The 23,709-nt window shown below is 37.8% G+C and overlaps 1 protein-coding gene across 2 annotated transcripts in view; it reads right to left on the bottom strand.

Annotated features, from left to right (window-relative positions):
* cdkal1 (CDK5 regulatory subunit associated protein 1-like 1) overlaps positions 1-23,709 on the bottom strand; it is a 611,713-nt gene that overhangs the window by 411,168 nt on the left and 176,836 nt on the right. For both annotated transcript variants that reach the window (XM_061916180.1, XM_061916181.1), the window contains 2 exons: positions 20,308-20,404; positions 8,189-8,237 (listed from right to left, as the gene is read on the bottom strand). In XM_061916180.1, coding sequence (XP_061772164.1) covers positions 8,189-8,237; positions 20,308-20,404 — 146 coding nt within the window. The remainder of the gene's footprint in view (positions 1-8,188; positions 8,238-20,307; positions 20,405-23,709) is intronic.

The following is a 23,709-nucleotide window of genomic DNA, read 5'->3' as shown; positions in this document are numbered from 1 at the left end:
AAAGATCATTTCAAAAATCAAACACATAATGTCTGGAAGAAAACTGATATGTGGAACTTCAATAACTAAAAAGGAAGAAAGACTAATAAATAAAACTGTCGCTAAAGCAGCATCCATAGGTAATCTGCTCGCTCCATATCAAACATCAGGTCTCAAGTCAATGTAGTTGTATCAGCTAAAAAATTAGTCCAGATGGATTTCGCAAATGATATACCGTATGTAAAATGGTATACTGTATTTTGGTATCATGTAGACTTCAGTAAATTATTTTATTTGTTAATGGGGTAAAAGAGTGTGTATAAAAAGTACAATATTATTTGTGTAGAAGAGAAGACAGTTTTGTCCGTTACAATCAGTTGTCGTTAAGTTGTGGACCACATCATGATAGCAAACCGTTCAATGGGACCAAGTGAAAATCCAGAAGTGATTGAAAAGCTTGATGTCGGTGATGTCCAACCTTTACTGTGTAGAAATGGGATGCAGTGGTCTACCCTCTGTAGCCATCTATTAGTCGTACAGAAAGATGTGTGCGAGATGGAGGCGCTGAGGGATGGAATTGTCTTGCTGTTTTCATCCGCTTTACATGAGTCTCCTGGGAAGGTGGGCTCAGGGCAGGAAGCATGGCTATCATTGGTAGATAAAAATTACAATCTGCCCCAGAGGAGGACAAAGAGCCAATCAGTGAGGCGTGACTGGTCGTAATATCCCAGTACAAGCGGGGAAATGAAAAAACTCCTCCCGTGGAAAACAGCAAGGCTTTTTTGTGGCGGACTGTCTATTCAAACAGAAAGCAGTGTTGGAATAAGTTAAAAAATAATGCTCTTTCCAAAACAAAAAGTCATTTGTTGTATTGCCATTCTTTTGTACTGAACTATTGAACTTTAAAAATACCTTACTAAACGATTATCCAACAACTCAATAAGTGCATACAAACTAAGATAGACATCATCGTAAGGCCTACTGAAACCCACTACTACCCACCACGCAGTCTGATAGTTTATATATCAATGATGAAATATTAACATTAAAACACATGCCAATACGGCCTTTTTAGTTTACTAAATTGCAATTTTAAATTTCGGGAGTTTTTTCTTGAAAACGTCCAGTAATGATGACGTCTACGGTTGACGTCACGGGCTGTTAGGAATATCAATCAGTCAATCAATGTTTACTTATATAGCCCTAAATCACTAGTGTCTCAAAGGGCTGCGAATATTAATATGAGCTCTGCGCGCACACACACAGCCAAAAGTCGTCTGCTTTAACGGCATAATTACACAGTATTTTGGAGATCTGTGTTGCTGAATCCTTTGCAATTTGTTCAATTAATATTGGAGACATCAAAGTAGAAAGATGGCGTTGGGAAGCTTTAGCCACACAAACACACGGTGATTCCTTGTTTAAAATTCACGGAGGTGAAACTTTACTATGGATCAGAGCGGACATGGATCCCATTAGAATGTCAACCAGCAGGTTTCGGTGAGAAAATTGTGGTAAAAAGTCGCTTCTTACCAGATATCAGCTGAGCGTATGCCGCCCATACAGCTGCCGTCAACTTCCCTGAGACACTGCGTGTCAACACACCCATGGACAAACCCCTCCGACTATCAGGTACTATTAAACTCACTAAAACACTAGCAACACGATAGAAAGATAAGGGATTCCCCAAAATTATCCTAGTAAATGTCTCTAAAAACATATAAATCCGTCTCAATGCAATTGCGTTTTTTTTTTTTCCCCCCTAGTCCGTCGCTATCAATATCCTCAAACACGAATCTTTCATCCTCGCTCAAATTAATGGGGAAAATGTAGTTTTCTCTGTCCGAAAATCTGTTTTTGTTGGAGGCTCCCATTAAAATCAATGTGAATATGTGAGGAGCCATCAACATGTGACGTCATCGTCTGCTACTTCCGGTAGAGGCAGGGCTTTTCTCTTAGCACAGAAAGTTGCGACCTTTATCGTGGATGTTCTCTACTAAATCCTTTCAGCAAAAATATGGCCATATCGCGAAATGATCAAGTATGACACATAGAATGGACCTGCTATCCCTGTTTAAATAAGAAAATCTCATTTCAGTAGGCCTTTAGAAGTACTGTTGATTAAATAAATGATAAATGGGTTGTACTTGTATAGCGCTTTTCTACCTTCAAGGTACTCAAAGATTAAAAAGGCTTGAAGATCATTACAGCCAACGCTCACAGGATGTCCTCCACATGTTGGTTCCTAGAGCCAACACACAACTTGGAAAAAAAAGCATTCAGTTATGCTGCTCTCTGGTCATGGAATGACATCCAGAAAGATCTGACGCTACCAGAATTGATCGCTTTGGGGGAGTTTAAGTCCATTTTAAAACATCGAGAAACCAGGTCCCTTGGGAAATGCACTTGCTTTTAAATTGAACTATTACTTAATCGTGTTAAAAAAATTTGACCTGTTGTGGTATGACCACTATTGTTCTGTTGTATTGTCTTGTTGTAATTATTATTGTAACTTTGTTTTTACGGTCTTCTTTCTCAGGTCGCTCTTGAAAAAGAGATTTTAATCTCAATGTGTCTTTACCTGATTAAATAAATGAAATTGAATGCTTTGTAGACTTATTTTTACTGGAAAGTAAGAAGCTTTGACCAGTCACTCAATCTTTTAAATTTTAAAACAGAAATTTAACAGGTCAATAGGTGTTATTTTGACAGAAAGAGAAAAGCAACAATCATAATAATAAAGCAGGCTCTGCTGTACATCAAATCAGCCACTTTCCAAGCCGTGGCGCTGAAGAGCAACAGAGTCACGTCTTAAGAGCACAGTGAAGCGGCAGCCACCTACACCAGAGGTCATTGTGTATGTGCACAGAGCTCCATGGTCACACTGACTACCTCACCAGCAAGCATTAACAAACTAACAAAAACATTACCAATGGATGAATAAAGCTAAATATGCAATGTAATGAGAAAAAATTAACTGCTAATACTAAAAACACCAAGATTTGTTTTTGAATACATGAATTAGGACTGGACCAAAAAAACGATAATGTATATCGCGATAGACAGGTCATCTATATCAATATAAAATGTGTTTGATGAAACATATGATGAATGTATTATTTTTTGGTCAGAATGAACCAGAAATAATGAAGCATGGTTGGTTCAATGAACAAAGGCACTCGCAAGCTCGGAATACGAGAAGAGTCAGTGAACAATGGAAGGGACAGGCTGAACAGCCAATAACAGTATCAAGTTTGGTTGCACCATCTCGCTGTTGATTTTATGCCAAGGATGAGAAGAGAAATTAAAAACGAGTGCTGCCGAGAGCAAAGAAATAGCGGATAAAACGGGAAAAGTCACCTCGACAATATGGCAGTTCTTTGGACTTTTTCCAAACAGACTGTAGTCATTCACCGCATTCATCTTTTCTATTTAAGCCACGTCCGTTCCCCATGCAAATGTACGGAGACTACAGGTAAGAACTAAAGTGCAGTACTGTACAACTAAAATAAATAACAACATATAACAAATGTGCTATTCGAAAATAATAATTTGGTCAAAGAGTACATAAAAAATTAATTTCCACATGTAAATAAGAATAACAGACCAAATTAAATGTTACACAGATAACGTAACTTCCTGGCAGTAAACCTGCAGAAAATTGTTCTTCTCAGGTTTCTCTGTTTACATTTTCACACTTGGCACCATTTTGTTACACTTTATTAAGCATTTCTTACATTATGACTTATTTTTCCACTTTAATTTGATGATGTTAAGTCCTTAATTTCATTTTAGAATTGTGTTTACATTTATTTTATTGGGCCGCATGGTGGAACTATACGAAGGTCCTGAGTAGTCCTGGGTTCAATCCCGGGGCTCAGGATCTTTCTGTGTGGAGTTTCCATGTTCTCCCCGTGACTGCGTGGGTTCCCTCCGGTTACTCCGGCTTCCTCCCACCTACAAAGACATGCACCTGGGGATAGGTTGATTGGCAACACTGAAATTGGCCCTAGTGTGTGAATGTGAGTGTGAATGTTGTCTGTCTATCTGTGTTGGCCCTGCAATGAGATGGCGACTTGTCCAGGGTGTACCCCGCCTTCCGCCCGATTGTAGCTGAGATAGGGTCCACCGCAACCCGCAAACCCCGAAGGGAGTAAGCAGTAGAAAATGGATGGATAGATTTATTGTTTTATGTGCCTTTCATGGTTGTGTTGACATTTTCTTTCCTTTCTGTCTTCATAGCTGAAGTAATTACAGTCATAGGATTGTTAAAAATAAAAATGTTAACATTCGATATCGACCAATGTAAAAAATTTATATCATGATACAATTTTTAGCCATATCACGAGACCTAATAGGGATTACGTTTATTTTTCCCTTTTATTAGGTTATTTTATTACAAATTACACGATGACTTCTCATGTACACCCTCTAACCTCCAGGATCTCATTACTGCAATTAAGTAGCCGACGTAGCGGAAACACTATGTTTTACCAAATATAATGAACAATCAGAATTATTCATCGTAATTTCAATACTGATGGATATAATTATTATTTTGGCTTGGGATGGTTTCCTGCTGGCTCCGCTGTGAACGGGACTCTCGCTGCTGTGTCTTGGATCCTCTTTGGACTGGACTCTTGCGACTGTGTTGTATCCATTGTGGATTGAACTTTCACAGTATCATGTTAGGCCCGCTCGACATCCATTGCTTTCCTCCTCTCTAAGGTTCTCATAGTCATCATTGTCACCGACGTCCCACTGGGTCATTATTGTCACCAATGTCCCACTGGGTGTGAGTTTTCCTACCGAGGATGTCGTGGTGGTTTGTGCAGCCCTTTGAGACACTAGTGATTTAGGGCTATATAAGTAAACATTGATTGATTGATTGATTGATAACCATGCGGCTCTATTCGAACATGTTTGAAAAGAAAACATTCATTCATTTAAAGACAAAAGTGAAAGCAGCAAGACCTACAAAACAGTAACAAGTGCAGGTGACTGCAGTGAATAACTGGCAAAGCATCTCCAGGGAAAAAACATGAAATTTGTTCTTCCAGGTGTTAAAAGTGATGTCTATATTTGCAACTCCATTAGTATCTTTGGAATAAGGAGGTATTTCTCATACATGGTCTAAAATTCCATAATGGTGAATGTAATGTTTGAAGTGGACATTTTATATGTCAATCACATTTTGATCGTTTCATTTCAAATCCATCCAAGTTGTATATAAAGGCCAAATCATATTGGACCTTATGCCCATAAAACCTTATTTGTTGGAGTCACCATTCAATTTTTCTAGCTCCCTCTTCTTTGTTCTCATCTCTCTATAAACGTGACCTGACATAAATCCTTCCAACCACTCATAACTGCCGCTTATAACATGGTAAGGTAGGGAACGACAGAACAGAAAGAGGGAAAGGTAGACGGATGGATGGCAAGAAGATGAATTCCTCACAGATGAAAGCTGTATACGATGGCCAGATGGATGGTTGGATCATAGAGGTATGGAGCTAAAAGGATGACCTGTTGACCTACGCTGATGTCTCATAAGTGGCAGGTCCACAGTTTGATTGTAAGGCATCCGTGGGGGCTGGGCGACATTGGAAATAACGGCCAAAGGTGGCTGATGAAGAGGCTAGAAGGGGTTTGATGTTTATTGTTCATCTGGTCAATATAATGCGCTAAGCAATACTTACAATTGTACCTAACAGTTGTGTCATTTTGGCATTGCCGACTAAATTCAATAGGATATGGTGCAAACATTCAAAAAAACACAGAGTAAAAGCTTAAGTGTTTTCACAGAGCTTGGTATTGTCACATCCAGATAAGAAGTCAAAGAGTGTCAAAAGATATTGTTTACAAAATCACTATGGATGGCAATTTTTAGTGTGTGTGAACGTGTCAACTTCCATTCCATCTCTTTGGCTGCTCATACATGTCTTTAATATGAAGTCTTATCTTATTTTTAGCGCACAATACAACAGTGTGTTTGTCCTGCTGAAATAAGGATCGTGAGGTCACAGTGATGCTATATAGCCTTTGATCTCAAGCAAAGTATATGCATTAGCCTGTCTAACCTAGTGTGCCCCTGTTTCTGTGTCATACACACACACACACACACACACACACACACACACACACACACACACACACACTCGCACACATAGTAAACGGTTACTGAAAGCTAACAGAATAACAGGTGAAATGGCATCATCTGAACCTATAATCTCCACCAGAGGAGATCAATATCAGTGAGCCTAACCACAATAGACATAGCCCAACAAAGGATGGACATAAATTACTTGTCATTGAATCAATCTGACATCAGTGAAAGTCAAAAACATATTTTCTTTTTTTAATATTGTTTTTTTGTGTTCGTTCAGGAGTGTGTGTCCTTGCCAATGCAAGAAAAATTATGAAAAAATTGGACACATTACAATGTCCTGATTCCATTGCAATTAGGGGGATGCCTTGATGTACAATAACAAGTTTAACTTTAAATACGCACAACAAAAATGAACAGGAAATTTTGGTCCAAATGTTGGGATTTAAATTTTTGTTTGATGGCTGAATTTGTAGGGAATTGAAACCAGGGGTCCTCAATTACATTTGTCAAAGGGGCATCATCTCTCTCAGCAGACACTGTAAAAGCCAGTATCATTTAAAAAATAGTAAAATTGTAAATATTAACATCAACATACACTCAATATAAATATAACTGCAGTATAAATAATATGTATGCTACCTTTCGCTCATACTAGAATTTTAACCCATATGATCCTTGTTCTTAGAACAAGGATCGGTCTTTAGAGTTTTGACGGCAAGTACGGCGCGAATGTGTTGAAATAAAAAATGTTTCTCGCCTTCCTATCTATCACTTTTTCTTAATAATGAGCTCGCAGCAGCCAGTGTCATCTCACAAGACCCTCAGGTGTCGTGAATGTCAATCAAGTGACGAAAGTGACGTCTTGGTGAAGATTGATGATCGCTAATTTTTAGGTCTATTTTTTTAAATGCCTGGCTGGCGATCGACTAACACACCCTCTGCGATCGACTGGTAGCCCGCGATCGACGTAATGGGCACCCCTGGACTTGACCAATAACCACAATAACTGCCAGTGTATATGTGGAAAATAATGTTAAAATACGGTGCGCATGATCAGCAACCTGAGATAAGGAAAGTCAATTACAACAGATAGTAACATAAGCTTTACGGTTGAAGGATTCAGAAAAATAAAACCCAGTTTTACTGTGCTGAAGTATTCGTATAGAGTGGCAGTTATAGTCATTCTAAACTAAGACCCAAACTGAAATTATCGTCCCGCGCTTCACCAGCTCTGATCATAAAAGCTTGCCAATCCTTTTGTCACCTGGAAAACAGACTCATAAGCAAATTTGGTGAAGCGAAAAGCAATGTCTCGCGATTCACTGCTGAACGCATTTTAGTTGCCATTACAAAAGGCAAATCCCTCAGTTTAAAGGTCTCCTGGCCTCCGAGCTGAAGTAACAGCTCTCTATTTATACGAGGTCATAAAGAACAATAATGATACTGGGGAAATTAGTTTCTGTAGCGCGGAAAGGAGGTGGGGAAACGTAGGGAGCTGAGGAAGGGATCAGGATAGGAGAAGACAGATGGGAAAGACGGGGAAAGTAATAGACAAAATATAATGAGGGGATGCATGGCAAAGAAAATAATGTAAGTCAGGTAAAAGAAATTGGTTAATCAAAAGCATTAAATCTCAGTGTATGTGTAAAGCAGGACAATTTAGAGTTGATTCAGTTGAAAAATCCAGATGTGCCTAATTAGGGAAGCCTGCAGTGCAAAATAGTTACACCCCACCACAAGCACAAGCACGCTGTTTTAAAAGAGAACAGCTGGACACAAATGACAGTTTCAGTGGACACTTAGAACAAACTCAGCTTGACCTTCATTTAACAACGGAGTTCTGTTGATCAACTAAGCGGTGCCATGTGAGTACGTCCTCTTAAACAGAAAGATGCTCGACACAAGCTTTTTTACAAATCACCAAAAGTAGAACTATGCCTTTTGTATCTGTGATGAACGCAACATGGATACTAAATATGGTGTGATAAAACGAGGCTTGATGTACATAAAATGGGGAACAATACTCAGAAACGAATGGGTTAAGGTCAATATAAACAACATGTCCGGTGAGTGTGTGGGTCTTTTTGTGTGTGTTAATACCTTTTACAGCCTCGTCCACCACCTCGACCACTCGATCAATTTGCTGAACCTAAAACACAAAAAGGCACACTGGTTTTATCAACGCCGACAGGTCAACACATTCAAATGAAAACCTAATACTGACAGTATAAACACAACTGATCCATGTTACAACATGCTGAAAATACAAACACGCTGAGCCTGGACACAAAACAATCAGGTTCAAGCAAGTTGTGTATTCCCAATCCAGACTAGTAATGTAAAGATTTTCTAAATGTCACAGTGTCTGCACCATTACTTAGATAGAGATATTGAGATCTAAGTCTAGTGGAAGATATGCATGCCATTCAATTCCTGATAACGTTTGAGGTGACGTTATTAACCAGTACATTGAGTTTCCTCCTGTAAAACAGAATGTGGCCGTTAAGCAATTGGAATACTCCTTAAATTCTTTTTCATGCTCGCTTAAAACACCATCATTTGAAATGTGACAAGGAGAATTAGGCAACAATATGCAATGGAGTACATTGATGGTTAAAGTCGCTATATTAATGCAGCACATGTTGCTATTTTGAATGTTTTCAATGAAAGAACGAGACTACATCGGTGAAGAACAACATGTTAGAGTACAGTGGTCTCAACTAATGAGAATCCTATTAGGGGTGGTGTGGCGCAGATGGTAGAGCAGCCGTCCCAGGTTTGATTACATTAGATTAGATTAGATAGTACTTTATTTATTACTTCAGGAAAATTAAAATTTTCAGCACAATCCCATGATGCTGCCTTGCTCATCACAGTCGTTGTGTCTTTGGCCAGGACACCCTTGGTCATGGTTAGAGCTTTGCATGGCAGCTTCCGCCAACAGCGTGTTTCAATGTGAATGGGTGAATGTGATGTAAAATGTAAAGCGCTTTGGGTATTATTTCCAGGTATGATAGGCCCTACATAAACACAGACCATTTACCGTTGACTAATATTGACAAATATTGTGATGCAAAATTCCATCTCGGCTCGGGTTTATTTGCCCCAGCTCTTTGAGGTCAGTGTTCCACTTGAAAATAGAAAAACAGACTGATGCTCCTGATGGGTCCTGGTGAGCGCCTTGCATGGCAGCTCCCGCCATCAGTGTGTGAAAGAGTGTGTGAATGGGCGAATGTGGAAATACTGTCAAAGCGCTTTGGGACTCCTTAAAAAGGGGTAGAAAAGTGCTATACAAGTACAACCCATTTACCATTTACCATTTGCTTGTGTTTTCTTTTGGCTATAAAAACTGTTCAAATCGTGAAAAGAATAAACGTTTCTTCAGAGTTCCTGGATAGGAAATCAAAAAGGGCGGAAGATTTTAGAATTTTAGGAAATGATGACCCCAAAGTGGCACACACTCTACTCCAAAGGAGCAGAGTCAAAGAACGCAAATGTTTGCAGTGACCAGTGACCACTTTGTTGAATGTCTTTCAAATATACCTATATACATTTCAAATATACTTTACTTGTTTAGTATTTCCCAAAAACATATTATCTTGATATTGTCTGTATTTTATTTTTAACAAAGAGAAACCATAAAGTCAGTGTCATTGACTTTTATAGAAAAGGTACTTCTATGTCTCCCCTCTTGTTTATTTTGTACACAAATGTGTCAGAATACGTATGACAACCGGACAAAAATCAAATATGGTGATGATTCAGTATTTGTTAGTTTGTTCAATAGATATGCAGTAATGGGTGTCAGTTGTCTTGTGCTAGTAGTCCTCATTTGTTTAAAGGGGCGTGTCCTCGCTAGACGCAAAGATGAATCATGAAATGCAACCTTACCGGAGCAAAAACACTGCATGATTCATGTGGGAGAGTTTTGATACCACACACACAAATAAGTTGTAGGCCTCCATTTTTAATTTTCCTGAGGGAACTCTCCTGAAGGAATCAATAAAGTCCATCTATGTTTTCATGTGGTTTGTCATGTAAAATGGTGTGTGGAGCACATGATAGTTATTTTGTATGTCTCAGCACTCCATCGACACATTTTGTTTGATAAAGTATACGAAGCTAATCCATTGTTTTGTAAGATGGTCTTGCTTGTGTCTGCTTTTTGGTCTAGTCTAGTCCCCTTGTGTACTCAGAGTTTGCACGTTGGTTACTGCACAACAGCAATCTTGGTTCGGTTGACCACCACTGTTTTTCGCTTACGGGAAAAAGTCACGCGATGGAATACAAGCAATAGATTGGCACTTTTGGAAAATAAATAAATGGGTTGTACTTGTATAGCGCTTTTCTACCTTCAAGGTACTCAAAGCGCTTTGACATTACTTCCACATTTACCCATTCACACACACATTCACACACTGATGGAGGGAGCTGCCATGCAAGGCGCCAACCAGCACCCATCAGGAGCAAGGGTGAAGTGTCTTGCTCAGGAAACAACGGACGTGACGAGGTTGGTACTAGGTGGGATTTGAACCAGGGACCCTCGGGTTGCGCACGGCCACTCTCCCACTGCGTGGCGCAGTGGGAGATAAGATAATAAACAGATAAGGACTACCACACAAGCCAACTAGGTAATATGACAAAGAGGAGTGGCATAAACAGACATCAGTGTTACAACAGGCTAAGAAAGGACACATTGACCCAGGTTAACTGTGTATTTACAGTAATTGGTCCATCAATTAAAGAATGACCAGAATAACTAAACAGTACAGAACAGTTTATTCAGCATGTTTGCAGTATATACATAGTAAAAGGTGCAATTTTTATTTACTTTTGAGCATTCTTTGTAAAGTTTATGTTGATAGCTGTTCCTTCCATCCAACTCACATCCATGCCAGTGCAAGCAGACTCATGAACTTTCATCCATCCATTTCCTACCGCTTGTCCCTTTCGAGGTCGCTGGGGTGATGGAGCCTATTTCAGCTGCACACGGGCGGAAGGCAGGGTAGACCCTGGACAAGTCGCCACCTCATCGCAGTTCCAACACAGATAGACAGACAACATTCACACTCACATTCACACAGTAGGGACCAATTTAGTGTTGCCAATCAAACTATCCCCAGGTGCAAGTTTTTGGAGATGAAAAGAAGCCGGAGTACCCAGAGGGAACCCATGCAGTCACAGGAAGAACATGCAAACTCAACACAGAAAGATCCCGACCCCGGGATTGAACTCAGGACCTTCGTATTGTGAGGCACATGGACTAACCCCCGTACACCGTGCTAATTTTTCCAGTTTTTCCATAAATCCATGAGAATACTAAACACACAACCTGCACTGCTCCTCATACTGCCCCCAACACATTGAAAAGCTATTCCGAATGTATATATTTATTCATTTATAAAGAACATTTGAAGTATTTGATTACTACTATCATCTATCATTATTATTTATATAAATATTATTTATTCATCCATATTCATTGTATTTATTACTATTCATGTATGTCATATCACTGTTGCCTTGTCTTATGTTACTGCATATGTCAGCAGACTAATTAGGAGCCTTTGTTTTTTTACTTACTAATAAAATACAAGTTGTCTTGTTTTTATTTCATTTAAGGACAAAGTTGCAATAGGAAACAAATGTTTAATGTACCGTAAGATTTGTTGTTAAAATAAGGCCTATAATGCAATTTATTGTGGTTCCCTTTATTTAGAAAAATACCGAAAAGTATCGAAAAACATTTTGGTACCAGTACCAAAACATTGGTATCGGGACAACACTGGTATCAACATTTGTAAGTCAGAAAATACAAAATTCCCCATATATGCACTTTAAACACATAAATAAAATCAAATTAGTTCCAGAAACTCTTACAAAAGCTAAGGCTTTTTTCCCCTCATTATATTGTAAGCTGGGTTGTATTTTAAGCAGGATTTCACTTTGATTATCTTCTAAGACATAATAACAGTAGTTTCCAATGTGAAAAGTGTACAATCTGTAAGACATGTTGCTGAAATACAAAGCAAAGACAAAAAGAACATACGCAGTGTAAGAAAAGACGATGGCTCAGAGGGCGGATGTGCATATACAGAATCTCTTGTTTAGAGCTTTTGCTTACACACTGTAATTCTCTGATTACGAAGTCAGCGCTGTTGCATGTGTGTGTGTGGAGATGTGTGATGCGTCTTAGATAAAGGATGTGACATGTCTAGTTCAGAGACGCGAAACACTGTGGGTTTGCGTGACTGTGTACCTTGCACACGGATACGTTGCCATTCATTTCACAGCAACTTCTGACAGCAACACAACAGAAACAAACAAGGCATTGTAATCATGCAGCTCATGTGCAAGGGAATGAATTAATTCAAAAGTACTTTTAAGCACCCCACCCCCACCTCGCCATCAGGAGGACTCACAAAACAAAATTCACAACTGGTAATTTGAATCTGATTTTCATATACCACCAACTGTCACTATAGTCGTGGGCTTTGTTAAGAGACACATGAAGGAAGTCTGCGTGCACTGTGCACCCTGTCTGTGATTGTTACCATATGTCCTCCTTCAAGCATGTGTGCCTTTTGGTCCGTCCGTTTACGCGCGCACGTGTCTGTATCAATGCAAAATCCAATCTATTCACGACAATAGAAGTCGCAGAAGTGGTAAACTTCCCAGCTGTTTCTGCCTCGCCCGGAAGGCGTACGCGTATACAAGCTTGTTTATCTGAATGTAATTATATTATATATACATGCCAGTTGAATGTGATTTGAATGTAATTATGTTACACAGTGGCATGTTTTTTAAAGGGAACTGCATTATTCATGGTGATGGATATTCAATGTAATATATGAGCGGCTCCCTGTACCAAACTCAGTATTTAAAAGTAGCAGTAATAAGGACTTGAAATCATATTGACCGATTTATTGCAGATTCCAACAAGGAAATAGTATTTTTCTTCAAATTAACAATTAGATCACACTTTAAATAAAATTATATTTTTGATGGGGGTTTTTCAAGACAAGCTTTTTGGAGTGTTAAAAGTCGGGCTGCTTCCACACTTCTAAATTAAAATATTCTCCTGAGAACCAGTGTGCTCTGCAGTGGATGTTTGTGTTTGCATAACAGGGTCATTTTTATTTCCAAATTTGTATCTCTGACAAAAGAAATAGACTGAAAACAAATGTCCACTTCAGAAGAGCTTGGTTCTCAGGGCGATCGTGTGGATTTTTGTGAGGGGAATACTTAGTGTATATGACCTACACAGTACTTATATTCAAGGCACAGTGTATGCAGTGGAATCACGATTTACGAACCCCTAATTGCACAAACTTTTTGATTTACAAAAAAAAAGCTGAATAATAATATGCTATGTTGTAAGAACGTTGTTCCAGTGTACCATCGTTTCATCCACTGCCCGGCAGCACAGGCATTGTGGCAGGCTGATTGCTCTCAGGTGCTCTTTCAGTTTGCACAGCAGTATTGCCGTTATCTACTCTGCTACTTTTTGTGATTTTTTTGGCGTTTGTTAATTGCAGAGTTTTCTAGCTTTAATAACCTTAACATAACTCTACAGAATGCAATCGACAAAAGATGTGCGGTTTGAAAAATTATGCGTTGTCGACAAAGCCCTGCCCCTAATTCTCCCTTCCGCTGCACACAAAGAAAATTAACTGATGAGGTAAAGTGGATTTTTTTTCTTTATTTCTAATCATTGTAGAGCCCTGGCTGTTAAATTTAGGGAGTTTTGTAGGCTATTCTAGTTTTTATCTTAATTTATTTTTAATGCACTGTAGCACTCTGAGGTTGTTTGCTCAATGTACAGTGCTTTTAAATTCTATTATTATTATTTCTAACTGTGAGCTATGCACCACAGGGGAGGTGACAGTGTGTGCGTGTCAGCAGAGCGGCTGAACATGAGGACAGTTCAGCTAGTTGTTGCTATTTGGCCTTTCTTGTTAAATCAAGAGTTGATTCATCACCCTCTTTTTACATTTCTTTGTACTGTGTAGCCCAGGTGTCCCCAAACTACAGCCCCCGGGTAATCGTCCAGACTGTGTTCGGTGTAACATGTTTTGATTTCTTGAGTTTATTACTGCTACCGCTGATAAAGCACCTGAGAGTGTCTCCGACTGTTTCTCCACTGCTAGGCTGTTTAATATCACAACGTTCGGCTACAGCATGATTGCAAAAGCCACAATAAATACAAAAGACACAATACAATGATAAAGCCGCTACAAAACTTTAAACCATAAAAGACGCGGCCGACACAATGGAAGTGATAGCGGTGAAAGTTACTGCGACGTACCCACTTCTAGGAACACAAAAAGTCAAGAGATGAATGAATGAGGCTATGGATATTAGGAAGTGAGGGGTCAACACCATCAACAGGGATGAGGGGGCAACCATGCTTCCGCACACCTGGAACGCTGTCCGTAATCGGCGACACGAGGGCGGAGAACCCACACTGTATGGACGGGTCAAGGAACTTTATTTAGCTGGTAAATCTACTCTTAAAATGTTGCTTACTATATTTGGGAATTGCTTGAATTTCTAAAATGTGAGCAGAAAACGTTTCCTCCTGTCTTGCACTTAAGAGTGTTGGTTACACTTTTTTCAAATAACATATGAATGCATTGGCCGTTAATTTTTGTTTACTTTCTTGTTTGTATACATAGTTAATTTATACCTACTTCCCTTTCACGAAATACCAGGATTATAGGAAACTTCATCTGCAGTGTCCAGTGTCCAACATTTTTTTTATTACAGCTTAACTTGTTTGGCTAAAAAGTTACTGAATCGATTTCAACTCACTGTTTCTATTGTTTTGTATATTCCCCCAAAAATATTGTCCCTGAAACATATTATATTATTATTATTATTATTATAGTAATTTTTTTCAGACCCATGAGGATCCATATCACAAAAGAAAAACATACTTCAACAATAAAAACAATAAAAGATATAGAAAAAGAAAAATAGAAATAAAATAAATACAACTTGTATAAAAAAATATACACTACACAATATTCAATGTCCAGCATACAAGCTTGATCACCAATGGTTCCACAGACTGGATGAAAATCTGACAGAACTGCGAGTCAGATTTTTCAGCCCATTATTTACATTGTTGTCTGACTGTGATGCCCTACACATGAACCTGTACTGTATTGGCGACCACACGTACTGTGTGTGTGTGTGTGTGTATATGTATATATATATACATATATCTATTCTCATTTTTTTTTAAACTATTTTTTTTTTAATCAATCCAACAAACCACTACACAGCAATACCATAACAATGCAATCCAATTCCAAAGCCAAACCTGACCCAGCAACACTCAGAACTGCCATAAACAGAGCAATTGAGAGGAGACACAAACACGACACAAAAGTAGTGAAACAAAAATGAATATTATCAACAACAGTATCAATATTAGTTATAATTTCAGCAGAGCAGTGATTAAAAATCCCTCATTTACATTATCATTAGACATTTATAAAACACAAAAAGCAGAACAATACTGTCAAAGTGGCTTACACTTGCATCGCATCTCATAAGCTTGACAACACACTGTGTCCAATGTTTTCACAAAGATAAAATAAGTAATATATTTGTTTTGTTTAATAGTTAAAACAAATTTACATTATGGCAATCAAATGATAAAACATTGTCCTTTATAATTATAAAAACTTTTTTTTTTTTTAAATCTACTACTTTGCTAGCATGTCAGCAGACTGGGGTAGATCCTGCTGAAATCCTATGTATTGAATGAATACAAAATCGTTTTGAATCTTAAAAATATCATTTTTCAATCTAGAATTGCATTGAATAAAAAAAAATCGATATATTACCAAATCGCGAATCCAAGAATTGATATTGAATCGAATCGTGGGACACCCAAAGATTCGCAGTCCTAATATTATATATATATATACACACATACATACATATATATATACATACACACATACATACATTGATACATATATATATATATATATATATATATAGGCTTCACGGTGGTACAGGGGTTAGTGCGTCTGCCTCACAATGCGAAGGTCCTGAGTAGTCAGGGTTCAATCCCAGGCTCAGGATCTTTTTGTGTGGAGTTTGCAAGTTCTCCCCATGACTATGTGGGTTCTCTCCAAGTACTCCGGCTTCCTCCCACTTCCAAAGACATGCACCTGGGGATAGGTTGATTGGCAACACTAAATTGGCCCTAGTATGTGAATGTGAGTGTGAATGTTGTCCGTCTATCTGTGTTGGCCCTGCGATGAAGTGGCGACTTGTCCAGGGTGTACCCCGCCTTCCGCCCGATTGTAGCTGAGATAGGCACCAGCGCCCCCCGCGACCCCAAAGGGAATAAGCGGTAGAAAAGGGGATGGATGGAAATTGTATTTATATATATATATATATATATATATATATATATATATATATATATATTAGTTAACATTTTTGACCCTCAGCACGTTCCGTAGTTTGGGAAAATGTTTAATGTAATGGTGTCCGGTTACTGTTGAGCCATAGGCTCAAAAATTGCTGTCAGAAGTGCACAAAAAAAGGGGGACCTTATGGTAATCTGAAAGCCATGGTAAGTCGTTTTCCGGACGGGGCAACACAATTTTACCTTCAATCGGCGTGAGACGACATCATTGGGGCGAACGCTGAGCGCACATTGCTACTTGGTGTGAGGAGTCAGTGTCTGGATTACAGTTAAGTGCATTTACAAACCCCGTTTCCATATGAGTTGGGAAATTGTGTTAGATGTAAATATAAACTGAATACAATGATTTGCAAATCATTTTCAACCCATATTCAGTTGAATATGCTACAAAGAAACCATATTTGATGTTCAAACTCGTCATTTTTTTTTTTTTTTTGCAAATAATAATTAACTTTAGAATTTGATGCCAGCAACAAAGGAGTTGGGAAAGATGGCAATAAATATTGATAAAGTTGAGGAATGCTAATCTAACACTTATATGGAAAATCCCACAGGTGTGCAGATTAATTGGGAACAGTTGGGTGCCATGAAATGCTAAGTAATTCACAAACAAGGATGGGGTGAGGTTCACCACTTTGTAAGCAAATTGTCGAACAATTTTAGAACAACATTTCTCAACGAGCTATTGCAAGGAATTTAGGGATTTTATCATCTACAGTCCTTAAAACCATCAAAAAGTTAAGAGAATCTGGAGAAATCACAGCACGTAAGCGATGATATTACAGACTTTTGATCCCTCAGGCTGTACTGCATCAAAAACCGACATCAGTGTGTAAAGGATATCACCACATGGGCTCAGGAACACTTCATATAACCACTGTCAGTAACTACAGTTGGTCGCTACATCTGTAAGTGCAAGTTAAAACTATACTATGCAAAGCCAAACCCATTTATCAACAATATCCTGAAACGCCGCCGGCTTGGCTGGGCCCGAGCTCACCTAAGATGGACTGATGCAAAGTGGAAAGGTGTTCTACGGTCTGACGAGTCCACATTTCAAATCATATTTGGAAACAGAGGACGTGGTGTCCTCCAGAACAAACAGGAAAATAACCATTCGGATTGTCATAGGTGCAAAGTTCAAAAGCCAGCATCTCTGATGGTATGGGGGTGCATTAGTGCCCAAGGCATGGGTAACTTACACATCTGTGAAGGCAGCATTAATGCTGAAAGGTCCATACAGGTTTTGGAGCAACATATGTTGTCATCCAAGCAACGTTATCATGGACGCCCCTGCTTATTTCAGCAAGACAAGTGTTACAACAGCGTGGATTCGTTAAAAAAGAGTGCGGGCACTTTCCTGGCCCGCCTGCAGTCCAGACCTGTCTCCCATCGAAAATGTGTGGCGCATTATGAAGCGTAAAATACGACAGCGGAGACCCCGGACTGTTGAACGACTGAAGCGCTACATAAAACAAGAATGGGAAAGAATTCCACTTTCAAAGCTTCAACAATTAGTTTCTTCAGTTCCCAAACGTTTGTTGAGTGTTGTTAAATGAAAAGGTGATGTAACACAGTGGTGAACATGCCCTTTCCCAACTACTTTGGCACGTGTTGCAGCCATGAAATTCTAAGTTAATTATTATTTGCAATAAAAAACAAAGTTTATGAGTTTGAACGTCAAATATGTTGTCTTTGTAGTGCATTCAATTGAATATGGGTTGAAAATGATTTGCAAATCATTGTATTCCGTTTATATTTACATCTAACTCAATTTCCCAACTCATATGGAAACGGGGTTTGTATAACATAAAATGTAGATTGCTCCTCTACCTGCTTTAGTAGGAATATAAGTTCAGCAGAAACGATGACGGTAGAGAGAAAATTTTAAGTTACTTTTATCTGAGTCAAGTCTTTTCTCATACCAAACATACATGGTATGTTTGGTGGCTTCACAATAATAGTGTTACGCTTCACATCCAGTTTAACTAACAAAATAATGAAAAATCTTCTTACCATACAATCATGCTTTTCTGTTATTCATTGATATTTCTGCCTAAATTAATGTTTTCTGGCAGATTGAAATGAAGTGGATTGTAATGGCAGTGGCGATATGAAGAAGGAAGAATTGTCTTTGTACAAATTGGCCTTCTTCTTCGCTACCACTAAAACTAAGTTTCACACTGCAGGCATGCCTGCCACTGCCATTCGCTGCCCACATCGGGTAATTACAGTTGACTACACAATATTTCCGTCGCTATGTTGGCCCTGCGATGAGGTGGCGACATGTCTAGGGTGTACGCCACCTTCCGCGCGATTGTAGCTGAGATAGGCTACAGCACCCCCGCGACCCCGAACCGGAAAAGCGGTAGAAAATGGATGGATGGATGGATGGATGGATGGATGGATGAATGGATGGATGGTATATTCTTTGTTAACCTGTTATGATTGTTAGTCCGCAATTGCAAAATGTTTAACAGGCTGAATATTACATTTTATTAATAAGTAGGTAGATAAGGTTGAACATTGTACTCATTTGACTATTAACAGTATGGGTATATTGTATGTATGTACTGTATTATTGTGCCAAAGAAAAGTGGCTAAAAGATTATTGATAATATATTGTATTAAGAGCAGTAAATTTATCATTGCATATATTAAAAATAACCATAACAAGAAAGCTAGTTAGTTGATTTACAAAATAAGGGATGGGAGTAAATACATTTCACTTCTTCCCACTCCTTTTTTGGATATGACAAAACCTAACCATGATGCATTGTTTTCATTTGTATGCGTTTTTATTGTGAAATATTTGTTATGCTTAGTTTTTTTAACATGTCCAAAATAAACCACTACTACAGAATATCAAAAACATTTATTCATGTAGAAAATATATCACCTAACATCTTTGACAATAAAAAAAAAAAAAAGCATGATCGTAACAATCCAAAATTTCTGTTTATAATGCGTGAAACTGATAAACTGTATAAACATGGAGGTGTAGCTCCTCCTCTAAATGTAAGTGCTCCTAAAGCTGGAATACAATTGGTATTCCTACAAAATAACTCGTTGAGAGAATGCCAAGAGTGTGCCAAAAAGTAATCAGAGCAAAGGGTGGCTATTTAGAAGAAATTACAATATATAACATGTTTCAGTTATTTCACCTTTTTTTGTTACGTACATAACGCCACATGTGGTCATTCATAGTTTTGATGCCTTCAGTGACAATTGTCAATGTAAATAGTCATGAAAATAAAGAAAACGCATTGAATGAGAAGCTGTGTCCAAACTTTTGGCCTGTACTTTATGAATAAAAGAGTTGTTATTCTACTATGAATGTATGTTGCATGTGTAAATGTGCGCATGCATGACCTATCTGGCACGCACACGAGTCAAACACACCAGACTGACTAAGATCTCATACGAGACCAAGTGGCCCAAGCACGGTTTCAGATGGGTTTGTGTGAGTGCATGCACAGTGTGAGGCTCTTTGCATGTTTTTGATTTCATTTCTTTTTCTCATACATCCTGACACGTTTTCTGACAGGTTTATTGATTTATCAGACAGCAGGGGGGCCAGACCAGCATGGAGGTAACCAGGTGACTGACGAGTTGAAGTGTGTGTGAATGTATGAGTGAGTGCGTTTGTATCTAATAAAAACAACAACAATTCCTTCAAAATATAATAAAATACATTGACTGGTATTTTAATAATCCAACAAGTGGGCATGTAGTTAATAAAAAGATAGTGCAACACAGAACTCACCCCAATGATGCTGAGCCCTTTTAGATAGTCCATTCGAGGTTGGGCCTGGGGAACACAACCAGCGACTACCACCTTTTTCTGTTGCTCTTGGGCTTTTCTACAAAAAAAGACGAGACAAAATATGAAATTGCATTCTGCACAAGCCCGCTTGTCTTTTTGTAAATAAACATGGAGCAGATCATCCAACATTAGGTCCATGGCAAATTTTTCAGATACGCTTTAGATAAATATATGTGCTCCGTTTACACCAGAGTTTGGTAACCTTCAGCATAAAAAGGAACTATTTGTGCCTGTTTCCACCAAATTAAAAAACAAAGAACTTGACCACTAAATGGAAGTTAACGCAACATATATATATTTTTTAAATGTCCTTTGTTTTGTATAGGTGAACTGTAGGGTGTTTCAATTTATGAAACCAATAAACCACTAAACGAAGAATGACAGACTCTTGTTTCCATTGTTAGAAATGCAAAACAAAATGATATTGTTCGCTGAAAAAACACACTGGCAATAGTACATTTACTTTCAACTACGATACTCAATGCAGGCCTCAGAGTATTTCTCTTATTTGCTAGAAGATGTTTTCATCTGGGTCGGTCGGTCAGTCAGTGAGTTATGTAGCTCGCAAGCAAGAAATCTAAAAAATAAATGGGAAGATTTTGACTAAACTTTCAGGAAATAGCAGTAATGGGATAAGTGTGTATGCTTGTGGTGCCGCCTCCACCCACAGAGACAAACAGTGGATGACAGACAAGAGAGTCCACTCTATTTATTTAATTGCGCTATAAAAATTTTCAGTTTTCATTAAATGTCAGAAATTGGATAAGGAACAAGTGAGTAAATTTTGGGGGTGATCCAGATTATCATTTGGATTTTTTTACTATTGGCAGAGAGGGCCTGATAAAGGTCAGCGCTCTCAGAGTTATTTTGTAGTTATTATTTAACCCCATCAGTGCTGGACCTGTGATGTGGTGGTGTACACTGCCTTCCGCTCGTGTGCAACTGGGATAAACTATACTGTAGCATGCAACAAAAAAGAATAAGGGACTAATTTAAATATTGTGTTGATATTGTTGTCGATTACATTTATCACGAGAAAATTCAGAAATGTACAGTAGTATTAAACTCTCAAAAATTATCATACAGGAACTTATCTATTGTGAGAATGTCAGAATAAAAAAGTTGTGGGCCAAAACAACATAAGAAACAAATACATTCTTAAATATAGACATCTCAATGACAGCGCAAACTTGTGTTTAGTAACATGTCATCAAAGAATACAAAAACAAAATGTTTTAAAAATATCGATTGCTGTTAATAGTCTAACTCAGTGGTTCTCCACCTTTTTTCAGTGATGTACCCCCTGTAAACATTTTTTTAATTCAAGTACCCCCTAATCAGAGCAAAGTATTTTTGGTTGAAAAAAAGAGATAAAGAAGTAAAATACAGCACTATGTCATCAGTTTCTGATTCATTAAATCGTATAACAGTGCAAAATATTGCTCATTTGTAGTGGTCTTTCTTGAACTATTTGGGGGGGAAAAAGATACAAAAATAACTAAAAACTTGTTGAAAAATAAACATTCAATTATAAATAAAGATTTTTACACATAGAAGTAATTATCAACTTAGGGTGTCCTCTTTGGGGATTGTAATAGAGATCGATTTGGATTCATGAACTTAATTCTAAACATTTCTTAACAAAAAAAGAAATCTTTAACATCAATATTTATGGAATATGTCCACAAAAAATCTAGCTGTCAACACTGAATATTGCATTGTTGCATTTCGATTCACAGTTTATGAACTTACATTCATATTTTGTTGAGGTTTTATTCAATAAATATATTTATAAAGGATTTTTGAATTGTTGCTATTTTTAGAATATTTAAAAAAAATCTCTCCTACCCCTTGGCATACCTTCAAGTACCCCCAGGGGTATGCGTACCCCCATTTGAAAACCACTGGTCTAACTCAATGACTGGAATACACAAGCTCGGGATGTAATATCAGTAAAAAATAAACTGCATTTAGATTATATATTAATAGTCATGTCTTGAAATGTGGTATCAGTATATGAAACGTTCTTCCTTGTGGGGAATTATTACTACAGTGTGATTGTCATGTTTATGACATGCAATTCAAGTGTAAGCCACTGTGACTGTTATCGGTTTTCATTAGTGGCTGTGACGGCAATGGAAATAAGTAATATTATTAATATTGTATTTAATTATGTTTGTTGTAGTAATCATTATTACTGATTATTGCTAATGGTGCCATTATTTTTTGGTTGTAGTTTTATTTGTAATACTTTTTTTGTAATTTTATTTATTTATTCATTTTCTAGGACTGTATTTGATAGGTATAATATTTATATGTATTATTGTATTTTTTTTAATTACATTGATTCACTAACAATTTTGTAAATTAAATTAATTGGGGGAAAAAATGTACAGTAAATACATGGGATCGGTGTCAGCCGATCTCACTCATGGATGATCAGAATTGTAATCGGCAGCACAATACCGTGATCGGAACTTCCCTACTCACAAACATTTTAATGTAATGATGTATGTGTGAATGCTCCAAAGCATTCACACATATGGTTTTCTACACCAAAAGTACTCTGTTTATTATTATTCCTATACTTCATCCTTTCCAATTTCTGGCGCGCTCCACCTTCCACATTTTTCATCCGACTCAAACCGTACCAACTTCAAACTGTTCAGCCTATTCGGGAATTGTGGGCTTTCCCTTGACAAATTCCAAAAATACCCAGATTTCCGGGACATTTTTCCCATTTAAAAATTAATTGGCCATTTTTAAACTTCCACCATTTCCACATTTTTCAACCTTCCACTTTCAACCCATTCCACCAATTTGGAGATTCAAACTGTCCTTTTTCGATATTCAAAAAAATTCAAGGATTTTCCAAAATTCCTGTTTTTCCAAAGCCCTATTTCCACCCTTTTTTCTGGCGACAACTCCGTCCACATTTTTATACCCACTTAAACCGTTTAACTGTCAAAACATTCCTCTTAATCAGGACATAATTTGACGGTTTTCCCGAAATTCCGTAATACCATTTCTCAATTCCTTATGTTACTACTTCCAAATTTCTCGACCGACCATTTCAACTCATTCAGATTATTTAAGGTTTTTTTACCATTTTCAAAAAAAAAAAGAGATTTTCTTGAAATTCCCCAATTTTGGGGGAAATTCCCATTGAAATCAATTGGACATTCTTCAAAGTTTAACAATTCCCACATTTTTCATCTTATTCAAACCGTTCCAATTTCAAAATAATCAGCCTGTCTAGGAATTGTGTACTCTACTTCAACAATCCCCCCCCAAAATTCCAGGATTTCAGTTCAACTTCAGCATTGAAACATTCACATCTAG

The sequence above is a fragment of the Nerophis ophidion genome, linkage group LG11 (genome assembly GCF_033978795.1).
Source record: "Nerophis ophidion isolate RoL-2023_Sa linkage group LG11, RoL_Noph_v1.0, whole genome shotgun sequence".
NCBI classification, from domain to species: Eukaryota; Metazoa; Chordata; class Actinopteri; order Syngnathiformes; family Syngnathidae; genus Nerophis; species Nerophis ophidion.
The sequence above is the reverse complement of the archived record's forward strand: the minus strand, read 5'-3'. Positions and strand labels throughout refer to the sequence as shown.